This window comes from Corvus moneduloides, chromosome 2 (assembly GCF_009650955.1).
Source record: "Corvus moneduloides isolate bCorMon1 chromosome 2, bCorMon1.pri, whole genome shotgun sequence".
In the NCBI taxonomy this organism is placed as follows: domain Eukaryota; kingdom Metazoa; phylum Chordata; class Aves; order Passeriformes; family Corvidae; genus Corvus; species Corvus moneduloides.
Window position 1 is genome coordinate 113,070,522 of NC_045477.1, and position 26,812 is coordinate 113,097,333.

Below are 26,812 nucleotides of genomic sequence, written 5' to 3' on the forward strand. Positions count from 1 at the left end.
TTCAATATCACAGCCTTCATTTATTTTTAATGATTGATGATATGAAGATGTTTTTTGTCATTACACAGCCTGACCTCCCTCAGGACCTGAGCTGAAAAAAGCTAATATTTCATACATTACTTTGGAAAACACTTCTGTCTTTTGCTGCCCTCTGAACTACCACCAACACACGGCAAGTGAGAAAATGAAAAAATGACCAAGACTGAGTGCAACTGAGCTGGGTTGCCTATCTTAAAAGTCCTGTTTCTGAAGAAAAGCTTCCCAGACAATTTCTTTTGAAATGAAATCTTCAGTCCATTGAAGCCTGAATGACCACTTGATAATTTGTGATGTTACCATTTATTACATTTTTCCTTGCAAGCAAAAGTGTTTCCTCTCATGATACTACCCATGGATTTCTTTTACCCCTAGGTTTTGTTTAGCAATTCTGTCCACTCTCCTGACAACAGTTAAACCTTAAATATTTTGTCTTCTCATTTGTAAAGATATTTTTAGTTTTGCACTGGAAATAGCAGCCTTTAAAATAAAGCTTATCATAAATATTGGTTATTTAATCACTTTCTTTCATGACTCACTGATAAGTCATACCCAGTACTAGAAAAAGCACACATTTAGAGGGGATACAGTTACTGTTTAAACATGGTAATCTTTCTTTCTGTAATTAAAAAACTCATCATATGCCTCAAATCCTAATCCTCTACTATCATTTTCACACCAAAAAACCTAATCATTCTTACAAAGTTAAGACAGCATTCAAAGTAGCACAAATAATTTCAAAATAGACAAAAAATGTGCTAACAGAACAAAATTAAACCTTTTTACTTGCAAATTGCAGCATTGCATCTAATACACCAGTGGTAGGCTTTTGCTTAGGTTCAGGTCCTACCTAATGTTTAGGGATTTCTTCCTAAGTTCACTCCATCTGAGGTTCATGTTATCCAGACGTCTCTGCAGCAGGGTTGCATCCTCAGAGCCTTCCAGGGACCTCAGGATTTTCTGTCCATTTTCATCCAGGTTGTGAAAGATGTCAGTGTGAGCATCAATTTCTGCCTGTAGCTCCTATGGAAGGAATAGAAAACAATATATCTGATTTCTTAAAAAAAAAAAAAAATCACAGAAACCATGATTTTTCAAAAGAGTGGAAAAATTCTCAGTGCAACAGAGAGCACAGGTTTCGATTACTCTTTTTTACAGCAATATCATGTCCTGTATACACAGCCACATTTCCCTTTCACATGAAGGCCATTAGCATTGAATTCGACCTTTTTTCCATATGAAGCATACTGAACAAAATTTAGAAAGCTAAAGGTGTAGCCTTTGACAGGCAACAAAGCAAGGACAAGATATATTTACTGTGCTGATGAGGGAAAAACAAGGAAACACAAAATCCTCAGGATCTCAGGTAAATCTGACCTTCACATGATACGTCTTCCTGTGCAACATTTTCAGTTTGAGCTGGGGACTGCAACACCGGTCCTGCTGCATGACAATTCCAAGAAATCCAGCGTCTGCAGCAGCCGGGCTTGAAAATGCCAAGTTCACTTACATTCTGTTGACAGACGCATTTTGGAGCACAGGCCTCAGCAGTCAATAGCAATAAACAACCACTTTGTGCTATATCAAAACACTGGTTGGGGCCATGGCTGTAGGAGGGCCTGAGAATAGCAAGGACCTAGAATATGCAACTGGCAGCTCATGTTGAACAGCCAACTTTTCTTATCGCCTCGTAACTGCAGGCCAGCTCTAAATTTTGAATTCATTTTTTCCCCCTCATTTTTAGCACGGCTGTTTCTGCCAAAAGAACATTCTTTAGAGAGCTGCCTGGTACCAGCATTCCTGCCTGCCCACTCACTCAATGCAGCCTTTGTACGCTGGCTGCCCTTCCCCAAGACGTTTGCATGCTGCAGCTCCACAAGGTCAGATTCAGTTGCAGAGAACAGTGGTTGAATCAAGGTCATTAAATAGAAGAAAAATAATAATAATAATAATTTCAACACGTACATGAATGAGCACACATGTACTTTATATGCAGCCACATTCGCACAAACGTACTTTTACTTTCAAACAAAGAAGCACACAAAGACACAAAGAAATAATGAATAGTGAATAAAGCTCTACATTTTCTCCTGGGATGCTGGGGCACTAAGATTTCTGGTGGTGGTTTCTTGCTGCCTGAAATGGGAGTGCTAGGGTTGAAGTGGGGAAGAGGAAATGATTTATGGCCTTTGAGAACAAGACCCAGTACTAACTGAGCATCACAGATAGTCCCCAATGGAAATTTTTGGCAATTTTCATCAGAAGAATGACTTTGAAGGAGGGGAGCACACAATCTGTCTACTTGGTGTGTTCTTAATTGAATTGGTTTTATTTGATATTTTAAGTGCAATGTTAGCTGCACTGAATCATGAATAGATTGTCCTTGCTCACCTACTGCTCTTCCAAATGTCCTTAACTGGATACCTATTGCTTTCACAGCAACGACTAGCATAATATTTGGGGAAATTTTAAGCTGGGCTAGCAATGTCTTTGATACAGTGTAAGAATCCTTCCCCAACTATTTTACTTATCTATCGTCATTCAAGCAGTAAAGTACTTAGGAATGAGTTTGATGTACATCAGAGTTAACTCTGCAGAATGCAACTTTATTATAAACATTGTGTTTACTTATTGTTGTTCAGGAAATTTATATTTTTAAAAATTGCATTATTAAGGTACATAAAAATGTACAATATTCCAGGAATGAATGTCCTTACTTGAAAAGTGGTATTTTATTTCAAGTCTGAATGTTGCTAGCTCCAGTTTCCAGCTGTGATACTTTATTTTTGTTTGCTTGAATGAAGAATACTCTATAACCAAATTTCTTTCCTTCCATGTATGCATTTGGAGGTATTATTTCAACTAGGTTAAGTTTAACAATACTGATGTAAACAGCTGAAACAATGTATAAGGAAGGATAAAGTTCACAGCAAAAAAGATAACTGTTAACGTCTGTATAGTTTTAAGGTCCTTCTACATTTAATAAACAATAAATCTATTATTGGATGAAAAAATTATATGCACTACCTGTTGCACAAAGTTCTTAGTTTTCAGGGTAGTGATGGAAACACCAAACTTACAAACTTGTTCCTTTTCCGTGGCAATAACATGTGCCATGAAACATGTTGAGTAACTATTCACAGTAGGAAGCTGTCAAATCTATGCCCTCTTGGTGTTTTACCACACATATACTCATAAAATTTAAGCAAAAAACCTTTCCACGTTTTTCTTGTGTTTAGAAAATGTGTCTCATAGTCTACATATTTTATGTTTTTCTCCTGACACATACATAATTCTGGAAATGAAAGCAAGCCACATCCTTTTTTATTTCAGAATACTACATACTACCACAACACATCTGGATAGTTAAGTGGGCAATGAACATGAAAAGTGAAGTATTCTCATCAAAAGCTTAATATTCTAGACTGAGTTTTCCTTATTCCAAATTACTTGTGTAATACTGCACTTCTTCTAATGCTCCCTAAAGTAGTTTATTGCAGCTATGCAGAAAGCCTACACTGACAAAGAAGCAAGACAACAATAAAGATATTTGCTCCATTTAGGTTGGTGCATGTCAGAACCTTTCTTTGTGACACTTACACATTCCAAGAGAAGCACAGAGCATATAAGAAAAAGATCTATACACCTTTTATTTGTTTTCTGAAATAAATAAATCCATGTTTCAAAAACACAATATGAACTAGATTCTTATTCTTGACAACAATAAAGCAGGAAGAGCTATTTAATCTCAAAAACTGCTAAAATATTTGCAAAAGTATGCTACCATTGATGTCATACCATGAAGCATAGCATATAGACTAAATAAATATTATTTATTGCACTTTCATATTTTCCAATGTGTTCAAACACATGAAAAGACTACAGAGGATAAAAAAATCCATCCCGGTATAATTCTACTGAGTTACACTTGGAGTGTATGCTGCATTTTTGCTGTAGTTGTTATTACTGAGACTGTGTTGAAAAAAGATTGGCTATCTGCTCTTAAAAAGAACAGAGACCAAAAATGAAAAGCATCTTCTTGATCACAAGTTACTGCTTAGAGTGAGCTGAACTATCTGGAGAGAACTGCAACTCCATTAGGTGCTGAGTGAAGTCCTCCTTTATTAAGATGAACTATACAGTTAGATGACAAAAGGCACCATGATATTTGTCTGTGGAAACTTACGAGGTTAGAGGTTTCTGCACATTTAAAAATGTGTATTTACATTATTTTATTACATGGAATAAGCGTGCAACTAATACAGAGAACTAGAGTAATAAAGAGATGAAATGCATTTTGTCTTGAGGAAAACTTGTTGGACAAAACAGGGTGAGGAAATTTGCTCTGGCTGTTTCACTTTTGTCCTGAGCCCTTGAAACCACCATGCATGATTTCAGAGAAGTACACTAATGTGGTAATTGAGCACACCCAATGCTTGCAAAAAGCTAGAGGATGGATATATTTCTCACTTGCTCAATTCAGTTGTTTCCCCTTGGAATTACTGCTCCCGTTCTCCCTGGAAGTACAGATCCTCACTGCCCTAATTCCTTTGGTAGGAAGAAGAAATTCACCTGTGGCTCCCCAGGTTTTACTTTACACAGAGCCCTGCTAAGTGCAGCTGAGTTGTCACTGTGAAATCCAATGCACTCAAAGTTCTGCCAGCTTCCACACAGCACAGCTAATCCCATAAGAATTCAATATGGTTTGAGATATCTTAGCAGAAATAATTAATCAGTGTCAATATCCTTCGTATCCCACATGCAATGCATAGACATAACATATAAAGGACACGACACACGTCTAGTGAAGTCCTAGAAAGAAGGAATTAGTTATATTTCTTGGACTATAGATGAGTCATACTAAAACATGGAAATCAATGCAGCATGGCTGATGAAACATTTATCTTTTATACAAGGTAGAAAAAATTCATTATGCAATATTTTAAAGAAACTAAAGGACCCTAATTCTCCTCTATTTGCAACTCTGTAAGCACATCTTAGCAGTTTAGCAATTGGATTTCAAATTAATCATCCCACTTGATTTCATTTAATTACATCTAAACTCCTCTAAATTTCTGATTCTGCCTAAAGCATAAACTCTGTGTGAGGGTTCAGAGAGTTCAGAGAGTTTGAGACATTTTTTCAGCGCCCTGGCACACTCCAGCAGCACACTTTGGAGGCACAGAAATCCACGCACGTGGCACTGCTCTCAGGATCACAGCTTATTCTCCTGCCTGCAGACAGAGGAATAGTTTTCTGAGTGTTACAGTTATGGAGATGTTGAATTAAGGGCTACAGCACAGCAAGTCAAATGCATTTTAAGCACCTGAGTGATAGATTCAGTGCAAGGTGCACTTGATCTATTTCTTTTGCTTCTGGCAAAAGAAAGCCAGTTTGCACTAGGCTTTATGGCAGCCTCTCCTTGTGAGCTGGTTGTTACCATCAAAGCATTTGAACAGGAAGAAATGTATACTTTTTTGGAAGAGAACATTTGTATCTGAAGATACCGTGATTTAGATTAATGATGGGACAAACCAGTGAAGTATTTCTGCTGGTTTGCAAGGCATTTCTGGTCCCATGGGAGTTCTCTCTTTTAAATGTCATAGTCCTTTTAAGAACTGGTTGTTGGATTTGGGTTTTTTTTTTTTTTTTTTTTTTTTTTTTTTTTAATGCCCCCCATTCCTCCATCAAGCTTTTAAGTAATTTTCTCTCCCAGTCCATAAGCAAAACTTTTATTGAGTCTTAGAATGAGACCATTCACTGAACAATTTACATAATGATAGAAACTTCTCAAATGAGATTTAAAATATAATTAAAGGGCAGACTTACTGAGTTAAAAGCATTGTTGTGAAATGACTATACATCATCATGCCAAGAAGCCTCCTATTCAGCTAGCCTATGGCATGACCCCAATTCCAGTCTGGTATGATTACATCTCTGAGTTTCATGCTAATGACTTGATTAAAAAGAACGATAAAAAGGTCTTTTCCATTGTAAAGATAAGCTTATGAATATAATTAAGGCATTTCTGGTTTCACAAAACATTTTTCAAGATAAAAAGGGTAAGAGCTAGTCCTCTAAGAGAGAATCAAGTGCTGATGAATGGAAGCCAAAACTGTAACTTTGCCCTACAGAAAATAATCTGTGTGAGTTGCATCTATCATTGTTATGGTTTAAAATTCTACAAGTCCCAGATAAAGATATGACCAAGCTTCATATTTGAATGCTATTTTCATCTAACAGAAGATAAAAAAAGCTTTCATTAGCAAGTTGGGCTGTTTTCAGAAAATATTTTTTTTATAAAGGCAAAAGAGCCTTCCGTTGAGGTTATATTCAGATTGCAAGAGACTACATGGTGCATCCAAGGATGCAGCAATCTCTTGCTGACAGTAACTGCAAATGCAGTGTGGGCTTCTGGATTTTATTTACATTTACAAGGCTGCCTCAGCTTTGGAATAGTAACCCTTTAAGAGCACTAACACAATCATTTGAACATATACTTGTCTCTAGTGTGCAGATATTTATTCATAGAACTGACTTTTTGCCCAAAGCACAAGGTGTTTTATTTCTCCCTTGATCGTAGGGAAATAACCAATTTTTTGAGACCTCCAGCAATTAATTTGTATTCCATTTTTTAGCTAATTCCATGTGTTTGGGAGGGATTTATGGATTTCTTGTACATGTTTTTTGAAGAATGAGAAAAACCCTGGGTTTATTTACATGTATTGAAAATATGAATAAGTAGATAAAATAAAGAAACCAATGTTTAAAGAAACAAATCTTCCTGCATTTATGGTTTCATTTAGGATTTGATCCTTGTCTAGAGAAATATATTCTATTCTGATAATAGTAACTTCAATGGAAATTATTATTTTCACTGTTTGCTTACTTTTCTTGATATTATATCTAGGATGGAAACCCTAAATAGAAAGAAACATCATGTTAGTCTGAGGTTACACTAATGCAGAAAATTCCTTGTAGCCACAGCAATGAAGAACTTTTACTGTATGGTGTAAAATATAAATATGTATTTTACTAACATAGCCTGTACTCTCTTTCAGACAAGCCAATCCAACAAAGCAAACAAAGCACGTTTTTCAAGTAGGAGTTGCAAGTGTTCTGTGTGTCAGAAAATCAGCCACCTCTACTGAGATGTCTAAGAATGGGCTTAGCTATCTGCCTTTGAAAACTCTGTATTTGAGGGTTGAGTGAGTAGGAGGGAAAAAGCATAAATGTGCATAGAATCATGCACACAATTTTCTGAAAGCAAAACCATAAGGCCCATTACAAACTAGCAGAGTTTTCTAGATTGTAGAAGGTAGTCTGCTCCCACCAAATATGCACCTCCCAACCCCCGTACTTCAATGAATGTCTGATCCATTCCACCTGCACATGCTGTCACCACACTCACTCTGTCAATCTTTTGGCAACCTCTCTGCAGCAAAATAATTATGCTGCTACCTTCAGGATGTCTAATTTTTCCTCTCTCCACTTTCCAGAAATCAAAGAGTAACAGCACAAAGAGCATCTTACTCTACAGGAACATTTACTTCTACTTTGTTACTCAGGCAAGGTCCTAAAGTCCTGCTGCATAGTTTGGAGAGCATTTACCTCTATTAATTCTGCTGACATTCCGCTACTTCAAAATAATACTGATTTCCTTTTACAACACAGAGTTGGAAAGGCTGAACTACATAACTGTCTCTAGGTCTGGAGAAAATAAAAATCTTATGAAAGAAGAAAGGACAGGTTTTTTTCTCTTTTGCTAACCAATAGAGAAAAATACCTGATATCTGTTAAGCACAAATGACCTTTCTAAGAAGAAAGACTATTTTTACGTACAGAACTGCATATGTGTTTCACAGAAATGGTACACCAACGTTACAATAAGGTATCTCATATTTTAGCACTTATGGACTTCATATTTATTTCATCCTTCCCCAAATGCACATATACAATACTCTTTCATATCCTTTTAAAACAAAAATTGAAGGCATTTTACACTTCAAGTAAATTATTTCTGTTCAAAGCATTATCCTAATTCTTCTGTCACAAATAATTTTTGCAATCTTTTCCTCTTTTCTAAAAAAAATCCTGACATTTAAAGTTTTTCTTGGTAACATCATTGATATCTGGAGAGAAATAATTGGTATGCCAGTTTCATAACATGATGCTCAATTAACTAAAAGAACATCAAATCTTATTAAAGGAGAACAACCCAAAACATAAAGCAGAAACTAGAGGCCTCATACATTACACATTATTAAAACTGGTCCAAGCAGACCAATAACTGCAGTGGTTTTAGCAGTCCTTTTAGAAGGAGTTTTCATAGTTCCATAGATAACGAGATCTCAATTAAGAATTTATACTATTTCAGGTGTTCACCAGCATGCAAGATCCATTGCAATTAACTGTTCTTAATCAAAGCCAGGTTAATTGGGAACCGGTGGGCATTATGCTAGAGACAATGTGGGAAAAGCTCCAGTCCTTCTTCACTACTTGTGTCAAATCCTCCCTACTGGAGATGTCCGGAGGAAGGGCCAGGAAGGGCAGGCACTTGTGCAACACAAAGGGCAAAAATACATTTCATCTTGATTTTCAGTGGAAATCCAGGTCATGTTAATGTGGCCTCAGGTTCTTCTGACTTCCTAGGTTTTAAGCAAGAGATGCCAGTAAGGTTACCACAGAGAAAGCTGCTGTACAGCCCTCAAGTGTTATCAAAGTCACTTTAACAATTGATGTTGGCTGTTCCTGTCACAACAAAACAGAATTCACCAAGTGTTGGTCAGTTTACTCATTAACGCGAGCTGGGTTTAAACTGCCATGAGGAAAGTTAGTTTTATCTTGCTGATGATGTTTGAACCACAAGCCTGCTCAGTATGAGGGACACCACATATTTAAATGCCCAGTGAGAAACCAACAGGCCACAGCTACCACCTATGGCACCTCCCTGTGTAAATGGACCCCATCTAAATGCAACAATAGGCAGAGCCACAGAGGCTCAGGCAGCCCTGAAGAGCTGTTGCCAAAAGGGCTGGCACAGTAATAGAGGATGACCACAGCACCAGTGCCTCCACCTTTAAACCTGGACTGTCTCAATACCCCAAACTCAACAGCTGAATTGAAATGAGTAGTGCTACATCTGTCTGTTAACTTGTTGTTGCTACCCTGCACTCTCAGGTGTTCAACCATTCCGACTGCTACTGGAGAGCTGCATCGGTGAGGAATTTGACAGAAAGGCCCATCCTCATTAGTTTTCAGCTCTAACAAGTTCCTTAATTTTATGTTTTTCTGAACTGGAACCACACCAGAATCATGTTCTGCATGATTTATTTTAGGTGCTTTAATAATGTATGTTGACTGGCTTGAAATAAGCAAATAACTGGAAAAAGTTCAGAATCTGGAAAAGGAATGCATTTTTAACAAAATCCTTCCAAATGGCAACGTTAACTGTCATATTGATTGGTCTCTCTGTGGCAGTCTAACCATGTTTTGCTGCAGCCAGAAATCAAAAGCAAAATTGAACAGAATTCCTGGATCAAGGGGTCTCTGAATAAGATTTACATTCTGAAAATAATTATTTGGTATTTTCTTGGATTTACTAGCAAGATGCATTTACTCCCACAGTAAATACAATATCAGGTTAAAATGGTAAATCACTGGAAAAAATAATGAGATCACCAGCAAATTCTGACATGAGATAAACTTGTATCTTAACATATTTTTTTTAGGAGACAAGTTATTTGGGAGTGAAAATTAACTTCTATTCATGTTTTTCAGTTTGACATTAAAAAAAATCTATTAATTTGGATCACTCAGTTTCTCAAATCCACCAATTGAAAAGAAATACACTTGTTCCTTCTATTTTCCCTTCAATCCAGTAAAAGAGAAATAATTCCACTATCATAATAAAAATTAAATTATTTTAATTCAGAAGTCATACTGGTCAAGTCATGTAAGTGTCTTCATCTCGATCCAGGTAAGTGAACCAGCTCCAAGAGCAAAAAGCTATGACAAGTGAAATGCACACTTTTAAACTTAAAGTATATTTGGTACTAATGAAGGAACAGAGGTGAGCATACAGTAATAGAGATAGTAAAGAAAATATATATTAAATTAAAAAAAAAAAGGCAAACAAAAACCACCATTCCCATCTAGAATCAGACTCTTTCTCTTTAAACTTAAGTAAGAACTCAGGGCTTAGATATGCCCTCAGAAGACAGAATACACTCTTGTCAGTAAGTCAATATATCAGGCAGATCTTAAATATTGCAGGAAATTCATGTGTTCCTACTTAAGTTTCTGTAGAGATCAAATATGTCTCTTCTCCTACTGTCACTCCAAAGTATGCCATCCAGTCCCAGGTTTATACCCTGGAATTGCTTTTATAGCTTTTCAGTCAAGATTACTTATCAAACACTTTATAAATTGCTGACACAGGACACTTCAAGTACTTGACTTCACTGCTAATCACATCAAAGTCACTCTCATATCCAGAAGTTTTTGATATGTTTTTGTCATTGGTCTCAATGATACACTAAATGTGACACAAACATGTGGCTGAGAGATACTTCTTCAGAAAACAGTTCATAAAATAACCTGAGGTCTCACACATTCATAAAATTCAGGAATACGCTTGGAAACAGGGCTCAAGTATCTCAGAAAGCTGAAGACTTTGCTCAAACATGCAGTCCAGCCACATTAGTTATACCACCCAAAGCTGGAAAATGCGCTGAAGAACACTGCATAGTACCACAGGCAATCTTGGAAATGACACTGTCAAAACCAGCATATCAAATTACAACAAAAAAGAGCTGACTGTCAGTTTATTGTTCATAATAAATGCTAACTACTTCTCAAGAGACAAAGTTGTATTTTCATGAAAAAAAAAAAAAATTAAAAGGAAAAGACATTGTGGAAACCTGGATTGCCATAACTGTTTTACTCGCACAGCAGCTTTTGCAGCAACTGTATATTCAAGAGGCTTCTGAATGGCATTCATGTAGGGCACCCAAAGATACCAACAATGCCCACTTTCGTATGAACCCTGCTGACAGTAGGCAGCAGAAGCAGGATAAGTTCAGTTTAAACAGGACTGCTGCCATCTAAAAGTGGTCCTCCCAGATTCCCTTCAGATTCAACCAGAACAAAAACAACACACATTACAAACCAACCAACCAACCAACCCACCTCATATTTAATTTAATTCTGAAAAAAAATACATCTTATTTATGCACAGTGTGGTGGGTTGACCCTGCCAGGTGCCATTCTCAGCTGGCTGGAGGGAGAAGGTAAAACAAAAGGGTCAGGATGAAGGTAAGGACAAGGAGAGATCACTCACCAGTTACCATCAGAGGCAGAAGAGACTCTATTAGGGAAAATAAGTTTAATTTATTATAAATCAAATCAGATTGGGATAATAAGAAATAAATTCAGCTCTTCGAACATCTTCCTCCTACTCCTTCATAGAATCATAACATGCCTTAGGTTGGAAGAGACCTTTAAAGACCATCTAGTCCAACCCCCCTGTATCTTCAAATAGATGAGGATGCTCAGAGCCCTGTCAAGCCTTACCTTGAATATTTCCAGGCATGGGGCTTCCAACACCTCTCTCGGCAACCTTTCCCAGTGTTTTAACACCTCATTGTAAAAAAAATTCTTCCTTATCTCCAATCTAAATCTACCCTTACTGAAGCCACCTGGTAACTCCCCTGCTACCCAAACCCAATGCACACACTCATTAGTTATCACATCTATCTGTATCAAACTCAGAGAAAGAAGCAACACTTTTAGAAAAAAAAAAAATTACTTTGCATTCCCTTAGGATTAACACCCACTATTTCTACTCTGCATATAAAGCAACTTTGTAGCTTTCTTCACATTACAACCGCAGCAATTACAGTTCTCATGAAGTTGTCAATTGCAATATACCGTGTTCTGATTTCTAGAAAACTCTGCAAATTTTAACACCCATTCAAAGGACTTTTGTACATAAAAAAGTGAATGAAGAAGAATGTGAGGAAATGATAACAGGGGTATCTGGGTTACTGTGTAGCATGTGAATGATCACAGAGGGATAGTTTCTACCTTTGTGTCAGGGAGTACAGTTTGCTTACAGAAACAAAACCAGAAGTTACATGTTCCCAATGGAAATAAGATATCCTTTTTTCCTATAATCCTCTTTGAAGTATCACTACTGTTTTTATGAGAGAATTAAAAAGAACTGTGTATGGATTTTAAGCCCAGAAAACTAAGCACAAAAGAAGAGACACATGATATGTTTTGTACCTTTGATAAAAAAGATACATTTCCTATCTTATTAGAAGTGATGTAAAATAATTCCTATAATGATTATATGCTAACATCTGCATATGAATTCCCAATAACAGGAAATCCAGGCTAGAGGTGAGGGAAGAGACAGAGAGAGACTATATAACTTATATTCCAGAAGTAGTTTATGAAGTCCTAGGTCATTGCCTTACCCCAGTGGAATGACAATAAGAAATCCCAGAGATTTAAAAGATGAAATTTGGCAAACTATGGCTGAAACAGGATGAATGTAATATCTGTCAAGGGACTCATAGCAATAGTCACTGTTATACCATTCACTGTAATGCCACTTACTTATTATCGTCTATCTACACATATTTGACATATAATCAATTTTGTGTAGAAATAATTCTCATGGTATGAACCTATTCATAACTGAAAGAGTAATGTCACTATTCAGCAAATACTCACTGAACAAGGGATAATAATGCACCTGTATCATGCACTCATTCAGTGGTCAGTCTCACTGAAACCAAAACTTCTTTTCAGATACACTGTTTTTATCTGAAATGCCTATTGTGTTAAACTGAAATTGGTCTGATTAACATCAGTATAAAAACCTCTGTCTGTACAGTGAAAAGCTTACCTTCACCTCTTAAGCCTGAGAAAACTTCATGACTGACCAACTTCATAAGAGAGAAATAACTTCCTGGAAAAGTCAACTTTCTTATTTATCTCATCTCCTTTACCAAAGTACCTTTTATAAAAAATTAAGAAAAAAAAAATGTTGATTTGAAATTCAAATTTGAGAATTTGTCTGTAATTTTCAAACAGCTTCTATACAACTGACTTGGTAATAGAGAAAATTCAGAATTCTCTTCCCACATCTGTGAGTTTTCTGAAAAAAAATACCCTTTCACATACAGTGCTTCATAATCTAACTCTACCACTAAATGAAATACTGATGCTCAGTTTCCCAGTGGAGCTTTGTTTTCCCTTTGCAATCTTGCTAAAGCCTGAAAACCAAACACTGACACTCAGAGTTCTGATGCCTGTTACTCAGCAATTGTGTCTGTTTGCCAAGGGCACACGCAAGTGAGCACAGACATGAGTTGCTGCTTAAACAATATCTCAAGGGGATGCAGCCTTATAAGAAACAAAATGAAATAAAATAGTCTGTAGGAGGAAATTTTAGGAGCTGATGAAAAGGAAATATGGCAAATCTTTTACATTTCCTCTTTTTACATTCATTTACTTGCCAAAGGACATGCTTGGTATGCAGAAGTATCTTAGATTAAAGGAAATGAAAAAAAAAAGAACCATCAAGGAATGACTTTACAATTCATATATTTGCATATTTGTAAAAAAAACAAACAAAAACACCCAGGCAAAAGGAAAGTCTTTTCCATAAGCAAAGGTATGATCATCAGGAAATAGAGTAATGCCATCATCCTTCAAATATACCTACACACATGCCACAGCAACCATCTGCCAAAATGATCTTACTTAGTTAATTCCAAGAATCAGACACACACAGTCTGTTCAGCACAACACCAAGCTCTGTGCAGCACAACACCAAGCTCTGTGCAGATGGGATGTGAGCTTTGAAGCACAGACTGCACTGATTTACCAACAACAGCAGGTGATCCCTAAAACCTCAAGACAGCATCCCAAATTCAGGGATAGAAAAGTAACCATTGCCTAGGATTAGCTTTCTATCAATCAGTGCTGCTTTAATCTCTGTTGTGAAAACCATCAAATCAGAAGGATTAAGGCTCTGCTCAAAAGGATACAAGAGCAGGAAGGAAAATGTTTGGTGGGCACTAAACAGTCAAGCTAAGCCTCTGCAGGAAAAAGAAAGTTCCTTGAAGGAACTGTGAAACTGGATGGACCAACTTTTCCCTGCTGTTCATACCAGTGCCTCAGGTTAAATCTGTCTGACAAACTCCCCCCTACACAAAAGGCTTGCTTTAGAAGAGAGGCAGTACTCTGCCTGCTACTGCAATATGTCTTGTTCTACTTTTGTAGTAACTCCAAAACTTGAGCTCACCCTGGATGTGGCAGCTGCAGGCTGCCTATTACAGAGGAGAACACCATCAGGACCCGTGCAAGTCATCCTTCAGGTCTCCTGCAGGGCAATGCCAGCTTAAACCAAGGAGATCCCTCATCCCTGGAAAACCCAGACAAGTCTTGGGTTTAATTCCTTTGAAACAGAGAATAGACTTCTATAAATTCCATTGCAGATCCTCTCAAAACCGGGACAATAAAAACTTTAGTCTACTCTATGTTTATTGTTCTGTATAATCTGACTTTGCATGTCATCTTTATTTAAAGAGTATAATTAGTCTAAATACCGTTTCCCAGTTATTTAATGTCAACATTTTTATGTGACTGCATTCCCTAGAAGTCATGGGGCAATATTTATAGCAATCAGAATGCTGCAGTTACAGTATTAGAATGATTTCTGGCAATGAGTGGTAAAACCTCAGCAACTTTGTTTCAAGAAAAAGCTAGACTTTTGAAATTCCCTTTGACTTGGAATTAACCTAAGGCGTTTTACTTTTAGTTCCTTCCTTAAAAATACAAAAAGCACCCTGACAGCTAGCAAATCAATGGCTCAGTTATATCCTATGTGAAAATCCAGGATTCCGGCAGATCATTCTTTTAAAAAGTTAATTAATATTAGTACTACTTTTTTTTCCTATTAGCTGACACTTAAATGAAGGTATTTGAAATTATTACTGATTGCTAGGATATAGAAAAAAGACCAAAAAAACAACACAAAATACAACCCAAAAGGAAGAGAGGGAAATTACTAGACTACTGTGTAGTACTCAGTTCTTTTAAACTGACTCATTTTGGGGCACTTCAGACCTGGAAACTTCTATTCTCTGAGTTTCACTTCAAGTTACACTTGAAAATCCCACCCAGAATGAGATAGGACCATTTTATGAACGACTGACTTGGAGAGGTAACATAATTGAAATTTCCTTTAATAATAAACTGTGGAAAAAAAAAATCTGAAGAATGCCTTAGAACTGTTTAATTTTTACAACTTTTCATCTTATACAAACCAAAAAAACAGCAAGAGACATTGATTTGTTTCATTTGTGAGATTTCTTTCACCTGTGATGGAAAAAATTTTAAAATGACTACTAACATGTGAATTGTCACTGAAGTTACATGTCCTTATAACAGAGATCTGAACCTGAAATATTTAATGATTAAGACCAGCATCGTATTGGGCTCACAGTATTCATTAGTCATTAATAAAATTTTCTGGAATTTATGAAAACAGAAAATGAAGATCACTGAAGATGTTACATTAGAAAAACAACACTTCCATTTCACCACCATGCCTTCCTGCAACTGCTCATGAAGAGAAGTTTGGTCATCCCTGTCTCACCAGAAAAACGAAAATTCCTTTTGGAAAGATGCAAGCACAAATGAAAATGGATTTTGTTGGGTTTTTCGTTTGTCTGTTTGTTTCTTCTGATAAGTTGCAGTGAAGATGTCCTTAAGTTTCTTTGCTCGGTGATTTTCCAATAATTTCCTAAGGAAACGTAACTGAAAGAGAAAATAATTTCTACCTTAACCTCCTCTCAAGCCTAGGTTCTGAGATATGCAGAGCTATTTTGTTCTTGGTACCACTGTCTTGTTGTTTTTTTCCACTAAGCTTAAATTCCAGGATTGGAGTTCTGGGATGGAGAACTCCAGGCTGTTCAGGAGGGCAGGCAGCCCAGGCCAGGTGGAGGTGTCACACCTTGGGTCATGAAAGGGAGAGGTTTTTACTGCACACCCCTACAGTGTGATCATGTGGTGCACAGTCTCTGGGTCAGGATTAGGTGGCTGGAAAACAAAGATGTTGTAGTGGATGTCTACTATATCTACAGGGCTGAAGAAGAAGAAAGATAGTTTAGAATTCATGAAGAAATAAAGCATAACCCTGAAACATCCAAATGGACTCCTTTGGACAATATAATCCACACTTAGCACATCAGTAAATTCACACCAGAGAGAAGGGCAAAAAAGCAAATTAGATAAAGCTTGTGATGTGCCATCACAGTATAAAACAACCAGAATAATTCTATGTTATAAGCAAACAATTATTACCTTTATAGAAAGAAGATTTATTTACAGCTTGGTAAGACCCAGTCTGGTAATTTTTTCCTGATATTTAACTTCTTTTTGTTTCACAATAGAACCACTTAGCTTCTACTGACCTCTTGTTTCACTGTAAACAATTTTTCTTCCATCTTCTTGCTTCACCCTTCAAACTTCAGTGGATAGCTATTTCTTTTGTGGACCTTTCTGTACAGAGTGGCAAGGGCTGAATGAAGTATAGAGTCTACAAGCCAGTTTTAATCAAACAGCAGCACATGTTCCTGTCTTCAGAAATAGGATACTTACTGTGTTCTTTTTAATTGCCAATTCTGTAACTGTCAAATAACCAATTTTGTCTTGTCAAGTTTTGATCTTTTAAAAGCCTACCACTATTAATCCTACTTTTTTATACACACTTGCTCAGACCACTTTGTTTGCTACTGCTCGATAGCAGTTATACAATTACTTAAGTAACACAGTAGAAACTAATTTTTCTTTATCTTTGTATCTCTTTGGGGATGGAAACGAAAAAAAAATTAGGAAAACAGAAAATTAATTCAACATATTTTATTCAGGATAGTCGAAGAGAGAAGGGAGTTACGAGAAACTGCATTTGTTATCAATCTTTGAGGTTGGTCCTCTATGGAGAAGAGGAACTGAACTCAAGATAAAAAAGACTAAATGCATATAACCCCCCCCAAAAAAAACCCCAGTAAGGTTGCAGATAATAAATGGAGGTCAGCACATAAATCACTTATCTTACTTCATTGTCTAAAGCAGGCTTAGCTTTATATGACAAGGATATAAAGAAATTAGTCTTACAAGGCACTTCATCTTTGTAGATCTGGGGCCCTGTAGGTTTGTGTGCTCTTCCAATAGCCTTAAAGAGTTAAATCTCTGCCTGTATGCGCATGCAAAAGTACTGATGACAAAAGAGGTACCAGGATGGACTCCTAACTCTGCACAGCAGGAGTGGGTTCTTAAGCTTAAAAAAAAAGGAAATGAAAAAGGCAACCAACTGTCTTTTTTAATTACTAGCATGTACTAGCTTCAGCAACAATTTTAATCTTACACTTGCTTTTGGACTTTTTCTTCCCTGCAGTATTTGGCAACTTATTGGAAATGCAAGATTTATTTCAAACTTCATTAAAATGTTCAAAAGTTAAAATGTTAGTGTTAATGTTGAATCTTAGCAATCTGTCCTGAAGACCATACAGAATATTTACTTACTTATACAAAATAGACAAATCCATATAGTTTTTGACACCATAGCTGACAGGTAGAAAAATCAGTAACAGGAACATTAACTTTTAGCAAGTACAGTTTTTAAAATGTATACATTAAATTAAATAAATATCTTGTACAGACGGTAGAAGAAAGCTTTCTACTTTATAAATGTCCAGTGTGATATGTTCCTGCCTTGGATGACAGAGTTTCATCTTGTTCATTCTTCTTAATTTGGGTTACCTATTTTCCTATTTTAATTTTTTTCACAATATGAAACTTTTTCAAATATTTTCATTATTTTCAAATAAAGCTCTGACACCTGGGCCTAATCCTGAGCATAAAATTTACTTCCTTAACAAATGTTTAAGATCAGGTTATTGTTTTAACTGATTTGCAAAATGTTTCCTTAAAGTAGAGTTCCTTTTCACCATCAGCAGTAATTTATACTCTGGCAACTTCAAAATTGCATGTTGGAAACAAGTAGGTACACTGCTATAAGATTTATTAATAAACTCTCCCACATATAGCATCATAAAATATTCTATTTGCTTTCTTCCTCTAGCTAGTTCATAATTTGACTAAATGAAAAAGATGACAGATATTGCAAAAGCCTGATTTGATATATATTACTTGATTCTTCTACCTGCAATGTGTAAAGCACTCTACCTTTGTTCAGGCTCCTGATCATTATGAAGATTTATCAGTTACACATTAGTTGTCCTCACTTTAGCAAGACTCTACACTTGACACCTTCTCACATCAGCTTTGCCTTCCATATTTTTTCATATCTAGTTTCATTACTTTACTTTAATGCTTTAATGGCTTGGGTTGCAAGGGGACCTAGAAGATAAACTAGTTCTAACTCCCCTGCTGTGGGGGCTTAGGCAACTCTTAGACAAATTTTTAGAATTTTCTCCTTATCGATAAAGACCCATAACATATAAATCATCTATACGAATATCACATTCCAAATTTTATTGCTATAAAATAGAGCAGCAAAATCTTCCTACACCTGGAAATAATGAACACTGTCATAACCCACTGCAGTTTTAGCCTCAGGGTAGGCTGAGTTTGATTAAATTAATCCCTTGATTTTCACATATCTTTAAAAGGATAACCTTTATATGCTTACAGGCAGATGTCATTCTGAAGTCCAGCCTCTCTCAGATATTCTCAAATGGAAACTCCCCCTTTGATATTTGAGGTGTTTAAAGCCCACACCAGGACTTTTGCTATTCAGCCACATATCTCTGAGGGTGGATCAGCAGAGCTTCTCAACCACCACAGTGCTCCCAAGAACCCCTCCAATGGTAGCAGTTCTTTTATGTCATTAAAGTAGCTGTAATGCCAAGAACCCTCAAGTTTTCCAGCACACTCACACACTACACTCTCTTTAAATAACCCAAACAACCAAAATGTCCCCTAATCCCAGCCAGCAGGGGAGGATGAATGTATGAGTGCATTTTTTTTGGGTCTGCAAAAAATAAAATCTATGCAGTTGACTTCAAGTTCTCACTAAAGCTCTCACTCCCAGCAGAAATTTCTGCACATTTTGCTCTTGACTGTATTTTAGCCACCTTCCCACTTGAAGTATTCTTTCTTTAAATAAGCCTCTGATCATTTTTATGCCCACAAGATTCAACTGAAAATTTCCAGCCTGAAGCTTTCAAAAACTTGCTGGTCTCAAGGAAACATTGTTCAAAGGGAGTTGGTATGTTGGTTTAGTCCAGCTTTTTTCTCCAATGTATTCTCCACTTCCACTGTGAAATCTGGGCCTGTAAATGTGACAATACCACTTTTCTTCTCCACAGTTTGCAGGGATAAATCACCTTAGTTTAGATTAAATATGCAGTGACATCTTGTATGTACTGTACAGTGCAGTTTGCTTGTCTAAGTGCTTTCATCAAGGGCAGCACAGACAAAAATCCTGAATAACTTCTGCTCATGTGCTGTGTAGTCTCAAAGTATATGCACAGTAAATCTGATGCAGCAAAGAAATGTTAGATTTACTCTGCATGAGATACTGTGCCTACTCTGCTCATGTGTGAAAGGTCTCAGAATTTCTGAAAATGCTTGTGAACTGTGAAATAGAAATTCTCTGTCACGTATAACAGTCTTATTGCTATGGCACTATTTGCTTAGAGCCCCTTCTCATAACTTCCAACAATTTATCACACACAATTTGCAGATGCATTCAAAATGCAAATTGAAATACAACACTTGTTTTCAAAAGTACATACAATTCACAAAATAAAATGGGCATAAGCTTCGGATGGTTAGATCCAATGGGAACAGACTATTTTTAACAGCACATTAAAAATATGCCTTCAGATAGTTTATTTATAAGGCAATTCTGTTTGGGTATTAAATCTAAGATCACATCAGTACATATTACGGAGTAAACAAATGCCTTCATCGAATTTTTTTCTCACTGTAAAAAAGTTCAGAAACTGCAAATTTAGCAGTTTGAGTCATGGAGCAGTAAAATATTCGACACTGTCTTTTTAAAAGTCATTCTGACTACTTTTCACAGAGCTTGTTTCATATCAGTGCTATTTTTGATATCTTTGCTAAAGAATTTGTACAAATTATGTGTCTCAGAGATTTAAATACTTATTCCTCTTACTTGGACTCACATTTTTGTCCAGTATTAAATAAAATGAGTAAAAAGACAGAAACAGGTGGAAAAAAGACCAATCCAACAAACACCACCAAAAGCCCCTCAGAAACGCAATGTCATTTCATCAAGAGATTGTAACATTTATATGTTACAAACAGAATTTACTATATAAGACTAAATTGGCTACCATACTCCAAACCACTATTCCTCCATGTGGAGTACTCACCTAAATTAAAACTAACGCAAATCCCAAACCAATATCCAAGTAGTTTGGTACTTTGACATTTAATCAATGGAATCTAGTTGTACAAACACAAGGTGCACCAACATTTCAAAGCTGAATTTTCACAAATTACCCCTGCTTTAAATGAGACCCCAAAAGAGATCTGCCAACCTCCACTTCTGTTCATTCATTCCTCAAACATCAATTCTTTTAGACTTTCACTTCTACCTGCAATTATTTATAATAGAACCAAACCTAGAAAAAACTCGTAAACTTGGAATATTTGTTCAAAGTAGAGCTTCATGTAGAAATTCATAGAAATCCTAAATTGTCACATGGCTATTTCCATGTCCCTAATCTCTATAGTGTCATATTTGTCTAAACACATTTCTTCACATGCAATAATACCACATTTAAACATGACACTTATTAAAAATAAATAAGACAGTAGTTAGCCAATGTAATTCAAAGTCAGAAACATAAATTGTTTGGCAAGATCTATTCACTGTGGCTCAACCTTTGATGTTTTCTGTGAAGTGCTAAAATAGTCAGAATCAAAAAAGCTACAGCTTGAGATACTTCAAGTGAGCTGTGCAATATAATTGCACAGCTAATAGAAGCATAATCATCTCAGCAGGAATTAAATAAGGCGAATACAACTGCTGAGTTGTTTTTCAATATTATTAATTTCAAAGCATATCTTGCACATGCCTGGACATATTAGGGAAGCAAGGCAACTTCAGATCACAAGAGTATACATTTTAAGAGCTTTCTTCTGATGATGCAGCATGCCATGAAAAAGCTTTGAAACAAACTTAACTCAAATATTTAATGTACATATAAAAATAAATCTAAACCCCATATACTTCATACTTCAACATACTGCACTTAAAAGAGCTTCTTACAAATTAAACTACAGAAGAAATTAGTAGAATTAAGTCAGCAGCTACGCAAACTCTACAATAATGGTTTTCTTCTTTCCCATGATTTCATGTTAAAAAATTAAGGATAAATTTGTTAAGCCTTTTTCAACACATAAAACCAGGAAAAGAGGAGGGAAAAAAAGCATTTTTATTCTACTTTAAAAGAAAGGGTTTTTTACTAAAATAAAGTCAAGTAAATAATAATAATTAATAATGATATCCTTATTCTGCGTAGAAAAGTATTTTAGTGCAGCTATTGCATAAGAAACAATGAAAAGCAGAACGGCAACAAAGAGCAGAAATGTAGCTTAGATACCACTTGTAACAAAGACTGAGAAAACAACCCAACACACAGAGAAAAAAAGGAATATGCTGCAATATGGAGTCACTGGCCTTACATTATGAAATCTCTAGAAGGTCAGCTTAAAAGGTGGCATGTACCCACAGCCTTTTGAAATCTAACACCAGTGGTGATATTAACTCCAGAATTCAGAATCCAGCAGTCTGGGAATCGATGGCAAAAGGGATATATCTTTAAAAGTGTCTTCAGGGTCTCTGAAATCCCAATTCTTGTGCAGCCTGTCCAGCCTTGAATCCATGAGTGTGGCACTAATGTAATGCTCAACTCTGTATTATTTGACATCAGTCTGTCAGCATTCCATCATTCTTACTGAACCAAGATGCCAAAATATATACAATTATCTGATAAAGAAACTTTGTATCTTAGTAGAGCCTGTTTTACTTGTCATATTTAAACAAAAGAGAAGACCAAGAAGCCTGCTTGGCAAATCAAGAAGTATGTTTCTTGCTCACAAAATCTCCTGTAGCCTGGTGTTCTCACAGACATTCACCACTTACACTGCCAGAAATGCCTTTCAAGAAAGGCCTCATTCTCAACAAACTTTTGCCAGTTTCAAGATGGGGTTTTGCTGAAACCCTGCCTTGGCTGCTGGCAAACTGCACACAAACACAAATCCTTCTGGGGTCCGCAGCTTCACCAGGACATCCCACCCTCAGCATCTGCTAATTCCAGGTCACCTCAGTGTAAGGGGGACAAATGATACCACTGAAGGTTGGTGGTATTCTTCTGGAATTGAAAGTCCTGGAATCTGTGATTTCTTGTCCTGGTGAAGTTCCTAGTGATTACTAAAGGTGTTAGAAAAAGAGAAATCAATAAGCTCCAAAGCATGCCTAATTTCAAGGTAATTTAGAGTACTTTTCATTCTGGTCTAATTCAACCTAATATCAAATTGACACTTTTCTTTGTGAATTGCAAATTCTGGGTTTTGACCAAACCTTGAGGCCCAACCATATGAAAGGTATATCATTTCAGGGTTGGGATGGTATGGGAGCTGGTTGCTTTCTTCTCCTCTTGCTCCCATATACTCACCAGTGTATTCTGAGCTATAAAAAAGCAGAGAAGATAACTGACCTTTTTTCTTTAATCACAGTCTAAGACTCCTTATTGTCTGTTTAATTTTCAGAAACTTCCAAAATCATATTTAAATGGCAAGTCTCTAAAATGCTTTTCCAAAGTTAATATCTTTGTATGACAAAATTCAGCTTCAAGCTGATGACAAGAAATTACATTCTGTAGTTCATTATGTGTCCTTCCTGATGAAAAGTGGAAAAAAGATACCTTAAGGTATCTTTTAGATGTTTTAAAGCCATTTTTAGACTTCTAATATCTGCTTAGAATCTAGAAAAAGACAGTAAAACTGACACTCACTGAGATGAAAGTCTGATTTCTAATCCATCTCCTACTCTTTGCTTTTTTTCTGTCCACCAAGACTGCTGTAATCACAACAATTTTAAGAGGACTAAGTCTTAGCTCAGCTCTACCTATCAAGGTGTGCTTGGAAAACATGAGTATAATGATACTTTTAACAGAAGTGCCTTTATTTAAAATGGTCTACATATTTCCTTAAAATAAGGCATGCAAACAACAGATGTCAAAGCATATGGTGTATCACTTGCAAATATAACCAAACAAAACTTTAAAAGCTGCTCAAAAAGTAGGAGTGACTCAGGTAGCCTTGGGTCAACTGAGCAAACACAACTCGACAGCAGCCTTGTCTCACAGAAGAGCAGCAACTGGCCAGACCAGACAGGTGTAAGTGGTCTTGGCTCATGGACATAAAGTGAAACATAAAGGGTCAGAAACCTAAAGGGTCAGCCCTTTCTGAATGCCATGACAGCCACGGGGGGCATATTAGTGCCCTGACACTTGGCGCCAGCTGTAAAAACTGCCCAGGGCATAAACATTGCCAGGATCCTCTAAATGGTGGCACAGGAAGTCTGCTCTTAGGCTAGTGCTGTGTTTCATTATTAATTAGATATATCTGCAACTCCACAACAGCTGCAATGGTGCTGTGTTATGCCAAGAAAGAGGAGGATAACGAAACCAGGCGCACTGGTTTCATTTGAACCAGCACACAAATAACAAAATAGTCTTTCTTCCACTGTCTCATGTGACACAGCAGGAATGAACATGCTTTATGATAGACCTTTAAAAATGATTTTTCAAGCCTTCTTAACTTATTTTAATTTCCTTTGATTACAGTCTTAATGCAAGCATGTGTACAAGCATGTGCATTCATGTACTCAGTGAATGTTCTTTTAAAAGTAAAAAGGACATTTTTTATATTCAGAATTGAATTTAGCTCAGTCTGGTGTTATACCTAATCAGTTTCTGGTTTGATAAGGCATTGTGTGTGCGTGCCCCTTTTACTAAAGGTCATGAGTTGTACTCATTGAAAATATAAATACACAACCAAATACACAAATGTTTTCCATTTTGCCTCTCAACTTACTTTCATATAATTGTATCAGCTGTGGGAAACAGACAATTTATATAGATTAGAAATGACTTTTCACCTCTCTAAAAGACAGTTGTCTTTTAACTAGAAACCTAACTCAAGCTAACTTGTGCTCAGGACAAGGAAGTCAACAGTTGTTGTATGTCAGGTTTCTGTTGAATACAAAGTTGGAAACTCAGGAATCTGAAGGTCATGGCCTTTAGGAAAAAGAACATCTAATACTGAATGAATATCCTGCACTAGCAGATAGCTGATGTTGGATCTCAGCATAGAAAACAGATTTCAAAAGAAGGAACCTTTGTGGATAAGAAACAAGAATTCTCAGTAGACAAAAGGAGGTTCTGGTTGCTGTATAAGATAAACATAAAAATGTTTCCCATTGTGGAATTTCCCTTTCTACTTTATAAAAAATAATGAAAAAAGTCAGCTAAAGAGAATTTAATGCTGTCTTTTCAGATTATTCTGTCCTTGCTACTTCAATATTGGTGGTGTCTCTAAAAGAACACTAAAGTTGTTATTTCATAACTCTGTAACTCTAACTTCAGTTCAGACATTATTTATATCTTACGGAAATCAGATTTTTTGTGAAAGCAAGTAACTTTTTGTAGCACCAGAGGCACCACAGCAGTAGCAAATGGACAAGATTTTTGCATATCCAGAACTACAGAAGGGATGGAATAAACCAACCAAAGTAAAGCCTGTGAGAAAGAAAAAAAAAATTAAACACATACTTACTTAATGGAGGAGGTAATAGTTCCAGATAACAGGATAGTAAATATAAAATGTGGTTAAAAATCAGACATATCTTTCTTTTTTGTGTCACTTTGTGAGCCACTTGAACCACTCTATGAGCCACCAAAAGAGATGGTCTTTGCTGCCCCTTTTAAATTTAAAAATGTAACTAGAGCAATTAGGATGCTCTAGTTAATTGAATATTCTTTGCTATGTCTTCAGATAATTTAGCTTCCTGCCAGAGTGGACATAAGAACAGCTTTGCAATAGAAGCCTTGCTAGTCTAAAAGAAAGGAAAGAAATGCATTACTGGCAGCAAAATTGGAGAGAATATATTTGAAATATATTTCTTTGGAACAAAGGTAAAGTGCACATTTCCCAAATAGTAAAAGAAATATCATTTATTTACATCATATAAAAACCAAATCAAAATCCAAAAATCACAAAAACCAAATTAGCTCATCCTTATGTAAAGAATATCTTCAAATATGCCAAGGGTTAGTGTTTTAAGTGCTAAATAAATTAGACTATTAAATGACAAAATCTTCTCTTTATTTCTCTTTAAACTCAAAATTATTACTAATTGCCAAAAAGTGATTTCCCTTTGTCTCCAACAAATCAGAAAACTATACTGCGTAATTTAAAATTAGATAAATAGGGTACTACTTACACTAAAAATCTTACTCTGCTTTTTCACTGCTATATTACCATTGCTTTTTATTCAGATACATGCTGCCTCTGAAATGCTAGAGTTGCCATTTTACAGCTCTGCACATCAATTCCTTTTAGCTAAATATTTTCCTTCAGAGACTCTGGAGTCAGCACACATGTATGACACTCCCTTAACATTACAAAGTCCAGAAAATGCATAATTATAAGGAAAATATATTGAAATGGAAATATAATAGTGAAAATATATAGTGTTAGTCCCTTTCTGAAACAGCACTGTTGCTATGGCAATTCTCAAATCTAGTATTTTCATGAGAAAGCTCTCTTCATTGAAAGAGCCTGAATTTATATCCACCTTCATATTTATATGCTCAATTACTCTTCAGAAACAGCATATGAATGGTTTAGTTCTGCTTCTATAACTTTTAGTCAATTCTCTAAGTAGATGTTTCTTAATATTTGGTTCTATATTCTAAGACTCTTGGGTATCAAAATCAAGTTCCATTTTTACTTCTCCTGGAAATCAGTTGATACTGCCTTGACAGCTTTAGACATTCCATCAACTCTTCTACATGGGAATAAATATAAATGAAGCTAATAGATTTGTTCTATCCAAATGGAAACATTACTACATTGAAGTTGTTTTGATAGAAAAATGTGCATGTTATCTCACACTGCAAAGAATGTGCATATTAAAATCTTTCCTCTGGTGACCTTACAGTTTAATAAACCAGACGAAATATCTCATCATAAAGGTATTCTAAAAGTAGGTTAAACATTATTAATTTGTTGATAATTGACTGCAATAACATTAACCCAAGCACTTTGCTTCACTCTCATGTATGTATAATAAACAGTTCAATAGGAATCTCACCTTGACACAGCATTAATTAATATCTGCTTGTTGTAGCATTACAGGTTTCCAATAGCTTCTGTGACAGTGATTCTTTGGAGGAAATGTCAAATCTTTCTTATTTCAATGGCACTCATTATAATAGCATTACAAAATACCATATGCTTCTACTGTGGGTATATTCTGTAATTCCAGTGCCACCAGGAAGGGATGATACCAGACCAATAAGCCCTAGAGCTGAACATGGCATGTTCAGAAAGGGAACTCAACACTTCTGACCCTCTGTGGAGAGTCAGAAAGGGCTTGGTGGGTTTAATACCCAAACCACCTTGGATC

The 26,812-nt window shown here is 36.1% G+C and overlaps 1 protein-coding gene across 13 annotated transcripts in view; it reads right to left on the reverse strand.

Annotated features, from left to right (window-relative positions):
• DMD (dystrophin) overlaps positions 1 to 26,812 on the reverse strand; it is a 1,179,964-nt gene that overhangs the window by 196,563 nt on the left and 956,589 nt on the right. For 11 of the 13 annotated variants that reach the window (XM_032100882.1, XM_032100878.1, XM_032100881.1 and 8 more), the window contains one exon: positions 887 to 1,059. In XM_032100882.1, the coding sequence (XP_031956773.1) occupies positions 887 to 1,059 (173 nt within the window). Of the gene's footprint in view, positions 1 to 886; positions 1,060 to 1,413; positions 1,480 to 26,812 lie in introns of those variants that run through there. The other 2 variants (XM_032100890.1, XM_032100889.1) reach the window with 2 other exon arrangements.